Source organism: Ixodes scapularis, unplaced genomic scaffold, assembly GCF_016920785.2.
Source record: "Ixodes scapularis isolate PalLabHiFi unplaced genomic scaffold, ASM1692078v2 PGA_scaffold6__148_contigs__length_123643588, whole genome shotgun sequence".
NCBI lineage: Eukaryota > Metazoa > Arthropoda > Arachnida > Ixodida > Ixodidae > Ixodes > Ixodes scapularis.
The window spans coordinates 81,109,227-81,121,449 of NW_024609881.1; the positions used below are offsets into that span (position 1 = coordinate 81,109,227).

Sequence of the window (12,223 nt, forward strand, 5' to 3'; positions counted from 1 at the left end):
AGCAAAGAGCACCTGGTGGATGTCGCTAACGCCTCGCTTGTAATGCCCGTCTAGGAACCTTGACAGCTAGTGACGGAGGTTGTCTCGCCTCCGGCCACGACGAGAAAAGAGGGGCAGGAGGAACTCCCCTCTTCCCGAGAATGCCTTTTGTGCATCACAGAAGTCATTATTGTCCCCCTACAAGATTACAGAAGATTAACACGTCACTGAAAATTCATACAAAAGCAGCCGCTTTAATGGCTGGAACGACTAGGCCATCTTCTCGACGTCAGCCTCGCCATAGCTTTGCTCGTCCCGAGACGACCTACATCATGATTGCGTTGGATGTCACGTGGTCTCCGCTGGGCCTTTTCCGAGCACTTGCCAGAGTGGGCCGTTTATAATGAAAAATACAGTCACCAGGCTCAAAATACAAACTTGCGATTGTCATTTATGGATATTGTGGATCATATTCAACCTATTTTTTAACACGACGGGAATATTTCAAATTTCGTTGAAGTATCCCTTTAAGAGCATGCATCGAAGTGGCAGAGCGAGCCTCCGCTACACATACTGTGGCCTGAAAACATGATCTACTAAAACTCTCTAGTGATAGTTTAAAAAAGCAATGAATTAAGAAAACACTAACACCCCCCCCCCCCCTAAAAAAATTTTTTTTTTTCCTTGTTTCTTAGGCGATTTACAACTACCCATCGTAAAATACTGGGCCAGCGCCCACTCAAAATTTGGACAATCATGAAAAAATGGGGGATGGGTGCTTGTCCGGTCATCAATTTTACATATAAATGTACCGAGCGGATTTTCTCATATATTACAAATTGGGGAATGGGTGGATGCGTGGTATTCTACGGTAATTAATATTTTGCTACAGCGTCAGATATGTTTAATGAAGTGAAAAAACGAAGCTGCTCGAAGCCGAAATCGGACTGGGGAGGAAGAAGAAATGTAGAGAAGGAGAGTTGCCGGAAGGCACGTGAGGCAAATTCTGGTCACTATGTCGCAAGCAAAAACTATAAGGGGGCGTCACTGAAAAAATCTGTGCTAAAAAGCAAATGAGCTTTGAATAAATTTTTTTTTACAGCGGAGCTGTTAAGGGCTAGTTTCCCGTTTCGTGTCCGGCACCAAATAAATGTCAACAAAAAACTCTGGACAGCTACCGCTATCTATGAGTGACGGTGGCAACCAGACAACCACTTTGCCAGTTGCCGCCAACGCACATAGATGGCAGCAACCTTCCCAGCCTCTTCATACCGATTTTCACCAGAGTGGAAAGGCTGAATTTCTCTAGGTGTCATCCTAGAAGTCGTCCATGAGGTTGTCCTCGAGGACGTCCGAAATGTTGTCTTTGAGGTCATCCTAAAGTCATCCTCGAGGTTGTTCTAGACGTTGTCCTTGAGGTCGTCCCGTCGTTTTAGGCGTCATCCTCGAGGTCATCCTAAACGTCGTCCCCGAGGTCGTCCTAGACGTCATCCCAGAGGTCGCCCTTAAGGTCAACCGAAAAGTCGTCCTAGGTATCTTCCTCTAGGCGTCGTCCTTGAGGTCGTCCCACCAAAGTACAGCTTCACTGGTCTTCCTTGTTCACCAGAGTGGAAAGGCTGAAATTTTTTTAAAACCAGCACATGCAAACAAAACTTGATACTCCACCCATGCTTTACAAAAGCAATGCACATATTCAGACTACTAATTATTTAAAAAAATAATTGCATGGTCAAATTCCGGCCCCCACAGCAAGGAGGAAATTCTCCTTGCTGCGGGGGTCAGCCCTCAGCTCCCCATCCCTTTTAGATGAGGAACTGTGCAAGAAGGATGTGAGAGGATGATGCTGGGAAATAAGGTTTTTTGCCAGCTCAAAAACAATTTTGTGAGTCAACTTTCAAGATAATCAATACTAGCCGTCCTCAGGTGATGTCCAAGCAAGCCACACCAAGGCAGCAGTCATCTCATAACTATAGCTGTGTTGCATGCAAGCTGACCAGCACGGTCTTGTGATCAGTAGCAATATGACAACGAAGAAAGGACACAGACTCCAAAAAAACTGACAATTTATTGAACACTTTTGACTAGATGTATCACAACGTCTTCGTAAGGCAAACCCGGCCCGGACGACCGTCAACCTTTTAGTCTGCACAAGACAATGTGCTGCCAGGAGAACTGCTGGGGCAGGAGGCAGGGGAAAGGTGCCCAAGAAGTTTGCCATAGTTAGACTCTAAAGCAGAAAACAGGCGCTACACAAGCCCATAAAGAAACAAGAAAATACAAATAATATGTGAGACCCTGCAAAAGCAGACTGTTAAAGAACAAAAACCGCTAGGGGATGGTTCATTTCAGAAACGAGCAGGGCCCCTCTACTTCTGTATACAAGTGGAATGGTCCCGAAAAGATTAAAGCTTATTTCCGAAGCCGGATGTGTAATCTTGTCCACCCAACCCCCCACCCCCCTCACCAATGATATGTAAACAGTTCTGCACTGCTGCCATGGACTTTTACCTGCTAGTCCTCACAGACGGTCTTTCACCGACCTGGAGACAACTTGGCCGGCACAGCCAGTCAATAGCAGACTCTCAAACCCCCTGGGGAATGCAAAAGTAGACGGCAACCTACTTAGTCGGCAGAATCCTTGCAAGGGTCAAAAGTTTCCCCGAGTCCTTGCAAAGGAACTCGTGAAAACAGTGAATGCTTTGAGCCAGATCCGGGTGGCAGACCCAATGCACTCTCTTAGCACCAGACCTTGCACCACAACTGCCAAAGCAGACAACCCTCCAAACCCTTGCATACTGGAGTTTTCTGTGCAAAAGGGCTTCAAGAGTGGCAAAAGCCAAGGGGCTGAACCAGAAGTCGGTGCCCGCACCGTTACATGCATCCGGGCCAAGACTGCGAAAGCAGACGGACTTCATGCCAGATCATCAGACAGGCTTCCTGAAAAACGAGGAATGGTTTCTGCCAAGATTAGGAACTAGTGCTTGTACGCCAGCAGGCACCAATATCTGTAGGTTCCCCCCTCCTTCCCTCCATTTCCATTTAATGGTGCTTTGGTTCAAGCGGGCTGCCTGCTTGTACGAGGACTTGGGCTTGCGGAGGACAGTTGGAGAGCGCAGGACTGCCACCCTGCTGGATCTGCATGTGATACTTGTAGATGTTTTCCGTACTCTCCACCAGTCCTGTAGGGATAAAAAAACAAAACATCACAATGCTGCATATCATCACTGACCTCATCTGGCAGGAGTTTATACCATGAGGATGTGATCGTTTGCTACGGCCTAGAGTTCCAGTATTGTGCGCGTCTGTCGTTCTGAAGCACATGATTGTGACAGACAAGACTTTAAATGCATTTTAATTGCCGTATATATATTCTTAGTAGTGCTGTGCTATTTGAATTTTCGAATAGTACTCTATTCGATATTCGCTTCGAGAGCAGTTGTAATATTTGTGCTTTTCGAAGCATTCGCAAACTCACGGTCACAAGTTTGTTTACTGTCTAAAGACCAGAAAGAAACAATATCTAAAATCAAGAATATACTTACACGTTCGGCAAAATGGTATAAATATTATGGTGGGAACTTTGAAATATATTCATCGTAATTATTTCATCAACTTTTTAATAATGGGCAAAAGAAACCGAGCGACGAACTCCAGAGATGCTGGCGCCATCTTCGCCAATCTTGGCGCCCTGGTTGCCAGCACTCTTTTCTCACTGCCGCCGCGTCCTGACATAAATTTAGAAAAACAAGTTTAGAAATTTCTCATAACATGCATAATTGCTCACAAACTTTTATTTCCGATAAAACTCATAAATACGGTTTCAAAACATTTAAACTATAATATTTCGAAAGAATATTATGTTATTACAGCAACAAGGTGAGTGAATGACATCGACATTGTCAAAATGACGGCAGCTAAGTCGGTTGGCAAGATGGAGTAACGACAGTGTGAGAAGTCCAGTTTGGAAGTATTTCTGTAAACTTCCCTCCAAAAACGGCCGAGTATTCAATATTCGATTCGAAAATATTTGACCAAAATCACTATTCGCTTCGAATTCGATTCGAACTCAAAATCCACTATTCGCACAACCCTAATTCTTAGCTTTTAAGCTCTTAAGGTTTACATGTCCGTGGCATGTAGCCTCAATGGGGAAGTCGCACTAATCACATTATTCTGTTCATGTGACATCATCATTGTTTTTAAAGTTTCACCATGATGCCGTCATGTAAACACCGTCATGAAGTCACGGTGTTCATGTGATGTCAACATATTTTAAAGGCTCTTCGTGACATCGTCACGTGAATACTGTGATGATGTTACGGTGTCCACGTGTTGTCATCAGCCTGACGATCATCACATGACACCATCGTGCCATGAGGCATGAAATCACAATGTAACATCATCGTGTAATGGGATCTGATGTCAGGTGACACCATAACATGACAGCTATGTCACATCACCCCATGACAATGTAAGGTCATGTGACCAAGTGCATCCCTGATGGTCAAGTGACGTCACATGACACCAGGGCACCATATGACACCAAAGATCTAAAAAATATTGTGCATTTAGGGTTCCTTTGGGATATACCGAAAAGAGGGGCATTTCTTTTTCGAGAAGATTATCATGAAAACCTGTTCATGTTGCGAATTTGATGGGTAATGGAAGGACATAAAATGAGCAGAGACCCATAATAGTGAACAGACCTACCACATATGGCCCGACACGAGATGATCTTTGTCATTTTAACTCATTGATTGCATGTAAGACCCATAAAGTGCATTACAAAGGGGGTGAAATTTGAAGGGATAATATTAAAACACAGGGACGCTATAAATACAACGAGAGTGGGGGTGTGTCACGGATGAAGATGAATGGCAACAATTTCAACGAATTTCTGCAGGTCCATTGTCGAAGATCACAAACATGGGCTAGTTGTTACTGCATACAGTGAGCTGGCATATCTAAGGTAGTGTAAGGCACGTGTATAAAGTTGATCTGGCGTTTCGTTTGAATTGCCGTATACGTATAAACTGGAATATAGATTGAACCGGAATATAGACCTTTTCTGCAAGTGCGCCGCCACCTTGAATTGACGTCACTTCCAGTATGGGCGAAAACATTGTTTTGCCTTTGCCTCTCCTTCATTTTTTTACTATTTGCAGGTTGAAACGTTGGATTATTTTTTCGTCGCCCATACCGGATACGCCTATTAGGTGGCTGGGGACGAGAGTACACAGAAAAGGTGTATAGGACGACCACCTAATTTACAAGTTGCAAAAAGCAAAAAAAAAAGTTTTTATGGCAGGAAAATGCAACCTTACCTTGGTAACAAATTTGGTCAAGGATACGGAAGGACAAGAAAACACGGCACATGTGTTTAGTTGCTTCGCACGCAATAAAACAGGAAGTGCATGAGCGTTACTACTCAGATACTTCAGAACGTTTGTCTGATGACGAGTTCACTAACGTAATTCAAAAGGACAACGCCATCTGGTTGAATTGTGCCCTCGAAAGCCCGGAGGCACAAGCGACCTCTTTGGCTTTCGTACGGATGCACTACGACGTCACAGGTCTGGCGTGCAGATCCTGAATAACATGTGCCACCTTGGTTTTTAATTGGGGGTACACCGCAGTCCTTCCACGAAATTAAGTTTTTTTTCCATGTTGCTGCATGCCGCCAGTTTTTGTCACTGGCCTCGCCCGTTGCATATACACTTCTCCGATACACCAAGCTCTCGCTACACTGCAAGATTTCCGTGGATCTCTGCATAAACGATTGCCTTCTTCTTGAAGGCTACCGTGCTACCGTGAACTGTCTTCTACTTCCGCTCATTATCACTCCGGGAGTGGCAATGGTAGATGTAACAAACCAAGGAGCACAAGTGGACGAGTGCTAGGCAATTGCAAAGAAAAACAAGATGGCGGCTTCAGCCACCCAGTGTAGCGAGATTATTTTTGTTTTTCCGCTAATGACCATTATATAAGACAAGGGTAGACTTTTCCAGGTCCATTTTCAAAAATAAATTAGACCTATATTCCAGTTTATACGTTACGTATTGTTTCCATTAAACTTTCAAGGTAGCCCACAGTTGCAGGTTTATTGCAGGGGCCGAGTTGAGAGTCGAGAAAAATAGTGCCATCCTTGTACAGTGGAATGCGTGTTTCTCACAGAAACAGGGAACTTCTAGCCTTGGCAGCACGAGACACACCACTAAATTCGGTGTATGGGGCGGAAATGGGCAGCACAGATAAAGACTGTCAAGCTCGCCAATGCAGCAGCGTTCCTACCAGAGGTGATGTTGAAGCTGCGTCCCCGTATTCCTGATTCCTTGGATGTAGGTGACCACCAGTTGAAGAGGCTGCCGACTATAGGAACATGTCTCAGGAGGCCCTGAAAAAAAAACGGCACGTTTGCCGGGTATCAAAAACAGTGGAATATCTTCAGGTGGAACTGTCCCAAGTGCAACTTAGCAAACATTGAACTGCATTTGCAAATTGTATCTTTTATCTCTTGTCTCCTAAGTGGTCTCCTTGTTTTCTAAGTGGAACAGTCTTAAGCCACCCCTTGAATTTCTACTTTCTAGGTGGAACAGTCCTCCCTCATCCATTGAAGTTGTTTCTAAGTGAAACACTTTTCCCCTATCCCTTGAAGAAGTTCTTTTTACAGTGGAGCTGTTAAAGGCTAGGTTCCCCAGAATCGTGTCTGGTACCAAAGAAATGTCGACACAAACCAACACGAACCTCTGGACAGCTACCGTCATCTATAAGCGACGGCGGCAACCAGGCAACCAATCTGGTTGCCGTTGTCGCTCATAGATGGCGGCAACCTTTCCAGCTATCATAGAAGAATGGATAGTTGGGATGGATGGTGGGACTTTACCGTTGGAAACAGCGCGCAAAGCAGACGAGGGCGAAGAAGAAACATACGAGACGAGCGCAGTACGAGCGCAGCGCACGTCTTGTGTGTTTCTTCTTCGTCGTCTGTTTTGCGCACTGTTTCCTATGCTCTTATCAGTTCCGGTTTGGACTCATGATGGGTCGGTCGCGTGCCCTTTCTTCAGGGGAAGAAGACCGGGTGCGGAAGGAGCGGCGACGAACGCAGCGTGCGTTGAGCGCTTCAGATTCCATTGCGAAAGAAGAGCAGACTGCTCGCCTACCGGAAAGCCACCTTTGAGAACAGAAGCTACAGCTCCGCTGCTCTTCCTTCTTCACCAGAGTGGAAAGGCTGAAAGTTTTTAAATTAAACAGACTTTCCTTATTCCTTGAAGTACTGCTTCATAAGTGGAACAGTCTTGCCTTAACTCTTGAAACTTCACTTTAAGATTGAGAAGTGTCCTTCCCCATGAGTGAGCACCTCCACACATTCAAACTATGCTTGTCTTTCCAAATAAATAATATATTACACATATGTCAACAACACATCGGGGGTTTCTACCTTGTGCAATATTTCCTGTAGTGGCATAGATGCCAAAATGCGCAGATTGCTAGTGGGGTCTTTCAAAATGGCTACTGCAATTGTTCCTTCATCTCCATACAAGAATTACATTATTGCTTCATTGTGCATGCATATGCAAGTTCTTGGTAACACATTGGCCCATTAATGGCAACACATCGGCAGTTCGTCGGCCATATTACAGCCCGACCTAACCCAGTCTAAAAGTGGGCCCAAAGATGGGCCCCTATGGACCTTGAATGAACCGAAAGTGGGCGACTGAAATTTTTCCCCACTCACTTCCTGCATGATCTTCTCTTCATTCTCTTGCTGCAGTCCCTTGCTGGCCTCCTGAATGCCCTGCTTCACCAGCTCAGACATGGACTCCAGGGCCTGGAACAGGGCAAAACAGCTCTCTGAAGACCCAGAATTATCTTTATGTCCATCAGGAGAAAGGAGGCAAGGTCGAAGTGCCGAATAAGGGGCTGCTCAGTCACTCATATCTTCAATATAAATGTTGTATAAAGGAACCATTAATTCCTTTATTTCACCAACCCTTTGTGTTTAGCACAAAATGTATCATGGGCCTGGCTTTCATGAGAGAAGCGTTATGCTCGACAGACACACAGGCCAAGGTCATATAAGCAGCATACAGTCACTGACCGATTTTTCGGATACTTATACTTCGGACTCGTTTGATATTTTGGACTTAAAGGAGGAACTGTGACTTACCTGATAAAAATAGTGCATATTCCCGACCGATGTTTCAGACAGCTTTAAGTCCGAAGGTTCAATATTTCAGACAAAATCGTCGTGAGCAATCAGCGGGAAACACCACCGAGAAGCCGTCATTCAGGTTCTATGCTGGCTGCACATGGATTGGCTTGGTTTGGCAGCACTACTAGAGTACTGCTAAGTCCTACTGCTAGGTGACGCTATGCTATGGCTTTTTTAACTGCGCATCATTATGATCATCGTTGTTACCATTTTGCTTTGTTCATTTGCCATTTTGCAATCGTGGACTTGCGCCCCTCATCTCGTCTCGGTGAATGTGTTTTCGAACTACGCTGGCTTGGATGTCATGGCCCCATCTGTTCTTCCGCCACCGCTAAGTGTCGCTAAGAAGCACGGAAAGTACTTGGTCATGACGCTAGAAAAGAAGGCAGCAATTCTCAAGCTAATAGAAAGTGGCCGAACGCAAGCGTCCGAATAATAGAGCAATCCAAGAAACGAGCATATTAAAGAACTTGCCATAATTACGTCTAAGCGAGCTTAAAAAAGCCGTCAATAGTGCCTTGCTTCAGGTTACGCCACGTAACCTGAAGCAAGGCACTATTGATGGCTTTTTTAAGCTCACTTAGACGTAATTATGGCAAGTTCTTTAATGTGCTCATTTCTCGGATTGCTCTACTATTCGGACGTTTTTTCGGCTCCTGAGAAGTCCAAAAAATCGGTCGTCGACTGTTGCTCCGTAGGGTTAACATTGCCTATATAATCTTGACAATTGTAATGCTGCAGAGGCCTTGTCAAGACAAACTTCCGACTTTTTGTCCCTGCAGCCTAAGTCACTTTCTGATGTGAAATAAAAGATTGATTGATTGACATCAGGGTGCCATGTGACTCTGTAACATCTCGTGACACCATGACATTCTGTGACGTCACGAGGTCACACGACTGTTGTCATATGACATAATGTGACACCGCAACTTCACGTGATGTTCCATGCCGTCACAAAGTCGCGTGGCCTCATGATGTCACATGGCATCGCGGCTTATTTGCAAAGTGTGTGCGTTCCGTGAGTCTCCAGAGTTTGCTAGATATGTATGTATGATCAAGAATGTCATGCAAATCTCCGAGTGTGGGGTGCAAAAAGAGTCCAAAACAGTAAGAGATACAGACAAGAGGGGGCGACAGCGTATCTCTTACCATTTTACCTCTTTTCCATTCTAGTCTGAAGGTTTTACACCACGTTCAATATAGGCCAGTTTGCCTGCGCTTTAAAGCATGTTTTCGATGATCAAGACACGTCTTAAGTTATAACCAATCTTGCGTGAAATTTCCATGTCCCAGAGAGCACAGCTATTGGCAGACCCAGAAAAAGTGCCCATGTGCGTACCTTTGAAGACTCCTCCAGCTCCATGCCTGCGGCAAGCACCAGGCCCACCAGTTCCTCCACGTCCAGGTCGTCTGTCACCATGCCGAAGCGCACGCAGCACATGCCGTCATCCCCTTCCCCTGTGCAGTTGATTGTGGGGAAACACTTTTTTTGGACAACTTTCAATCCACAGGGCACCCATGTGCAAAATACAGCTCATTTACGCAGCAAGAGGGACAGAAAAGCAGATGGCATCTAAACCACCTTAGCAAAAGGCAACCACTCCTACTTAGCGAATGGCAGCTGTTCCCTCAAACTGCACACAGCTTTTGGGATGAATATAAGAGCAGTGGAAGCAATTGTGTTTATACGTTTGTTTAGATGGCAATAAGTAGGCCCTTTCCAGTGGGTGTCTGGTGTCTCTACTATAGAGGAGAAATTTAGCCAGGTCAGTACTCATGTTAGCCTGGAATCTACAGTGTAGACCGCATATAACGTATGTCGCGGGAGTCGCGAAAATCCGCACTATAAGCGGTACCGCGCTATAACCAAAACATCAATTTTTCAGGCCAAAATATACATGCCATGAGACAACTTACCTTTGCAAAAAGAATTTATTTTATCTTAGATGAAAAATAAAGCTTAGTTTGAGGAAAGTCTTTATTTCACCAGACTAGTACAGTTCTGTCTCAAGTGTGTCACACATTTTGAAAGGAATTGGCGGCTTTTGCCTGGCGCGGCCTTTTAACGGCATCGCGGGTTGCGGACGGACGTTGCGAGAGTTCAGGATTGCTAACCCTAATCACTTTTCTCCGGAGATGAAAACGCGTGAAAATTCGCATCCTTCATACGGTACGCGCCAGTAATACCTTGAACTTGAGCACACGCATGAAGTGCGCCAAATAAGAAATCCGGGCGATGTGCGAGGACACAAATGCTTAGAAATCACCACTGTAGTCGAAGTAAACAAGCACGACGACACGGGCGTTTCTGCCGTCTTGAGAGCACCGCCACGACATCGCCACACGAGTAGGTGGATCTTCCCTTCTAGTACGTGCTGGGTTATCATAACGACACACAACGAAAATTCACAGTCAAGGATAGCGCTTTTACGCAGAACGATGAGATGAACGCCGTCTACGACGACGATCACAACCGACGCCATGTTTACGGATAGAAGCAGCCGGCCCGCGACCAGCATGCAACGCGCGCGAACACTTCTCCTTGATCTGCGATTGGTCTGTCGGTGTGGTTGTTTGGTTCTTTGTTTCCAACGCAGCGGAGGGGCGGAGGGACGCATGCACGTGAACGACACGTGCGTGCGTCCCTCCGTCGCTATGGCAACTGGAACCTCTCTCTTCGCTTCTCTCCACTTCAAGCAACGTCCTCGCCCCGCGCCGTCAGCGCCGTTATCTAGTGTCGCACACGGAAGCGTGCTCGCTGCTCCGGTCGTCGACGCGGTCGGCGGGCTGTGCCAAAAACCGCACTATAACCGGTATTTCCCTTCGTGCGCCTGCATTTTAAGCGGTATGTAAATAAATAGAGTTCTATGGGAGGCGAACCGGTGGTTTAAAAAAACCGCGTTATACCCGGTCCTGCACTATAAACGGTTACGTTGTAAGTGGTCTATACTGTATAATGCAGGTCAAACGGTAGTCACACACGACCGCACACCGGTGTGATGATCATCCAGATCGAAACGGGCAAGAGTGAGGATTGAACCCAGGATCCGTGGGTCCTGTAGCGCGAGCCTTCGCTCTACAAGCCCCCAGCTGCGCTGCATTAACGCACTCGATCAAGATCACTGATCACTCTTTTGAAAGCAGGCTGTACCACTTCAAAGGACAAGGGCTGCAATAACAAAATGTATTCTCTGCACTCAGCAGAAGAGATTCACTCCGGCGAGCCAGGCAACGCCTGCCGTCGTTCAGCAGATGACATCTGCTCTCGGATGAAGGAAGGCATTTGCTCCTGCCCAGCAGAAGGCATCTGCTCCTAACCAACAAACAGCAGACACTTCCGCCTAGCAGACGGCGCTCGTCTTCATGGCAGAAGTGTTGGAGCAATCAAAACCGCAAACCTGTTTGCAGGTGAAGAGCGTCCGCAGGAAAAAGGCAGACTAACTCACTTTTTCCTTCCACTTAGCACAAAAGAATGACAATCGTTTCCGGTGTTAGCCGAGTCAAAAAAAAAGAAGAGAAAAGGGCAAACCAGCCACACCCTTGCTCAGCATTTCTGAACTTGGGAACTACCGTTTGCAACTCCAACCTTTGAAGCCTGAGTCGCTTTTTACCTGGTGACAATTTGTGCGACCGCTCTAGCTGGTCACAACGTTGCCGTTTCTCAGCTTCATGTTTTCGCTGCCGACTGGAAAGCGTCACCCGTTTAGAGCTAATATTACAGCCATTGCCACCGACGGGGCAAGAGCGACAGGGCGCCTCTTTCTGACGCTCGTTTCGCGAGCCTCCAGCACACGCTCGAGCTTCGCGAGACGCCGAAGTGTGGTCGAAGTTAGGGAGCTCGCACTGGGGGTGGGACAACTGAGAGACCTCCCTGCTGCTCTCATCCTGTCAGTGGCAACAGCTGCACAAACAATAAACATTTCAACTCTACAATCTTCATATTTACATTAGTGGCAGGGACAGCCCAACTAGCGATAAAAGGAAAGGGACATAGAGAAAGATCCGGTAAAAATCTGCAAGCTTCCTCGAAAC

At 46.2% G+C, this 12,223-nt stretch overlaps 1 protein-coding gene across 2 annotated transcripts in view; it reads right to left on the minus strand.

Moving 5' to 3' along the window:
* Positions 1 to 2,025: 2,025 nt before the first annotated feature.
* Positions 2,026 to 12,223, minus strand: part of LOC8053179 (putative pyridoxal-dependent decarboxylase domain-containing protein 2) — a 53,678-nt gene continuing 43,480 nt past the window's right edge. For both annotated transcript variants that reach the window (XM_029994656.4, XM_040504436.2), the window contains exons 16-19: positions 9,531 to 9,649; positions 7,715 to 7,807; positions 6,271 to 6,373; positions 2,026 to 3,158 (exon numbers count right to left, since the gene is read on the minus strand). In XM_029994656.4, the coding sequence (XP_029850516.2) occupies positions 3,019 to 3,158; positions 6,271 to 6,373; positions 7,715 to 7,807; positions 9,531 to 9,649 (455 nt within the window). In that variant the 3' untranslated portion in view covers positions 2,026 to 3,018. The remainder of the gene's footprint in view (positions 3,159 to 6,270; positions 6,374 to 7,714; positions 7,808 to 9,530; positions 9,650 to 12,223) is intronic.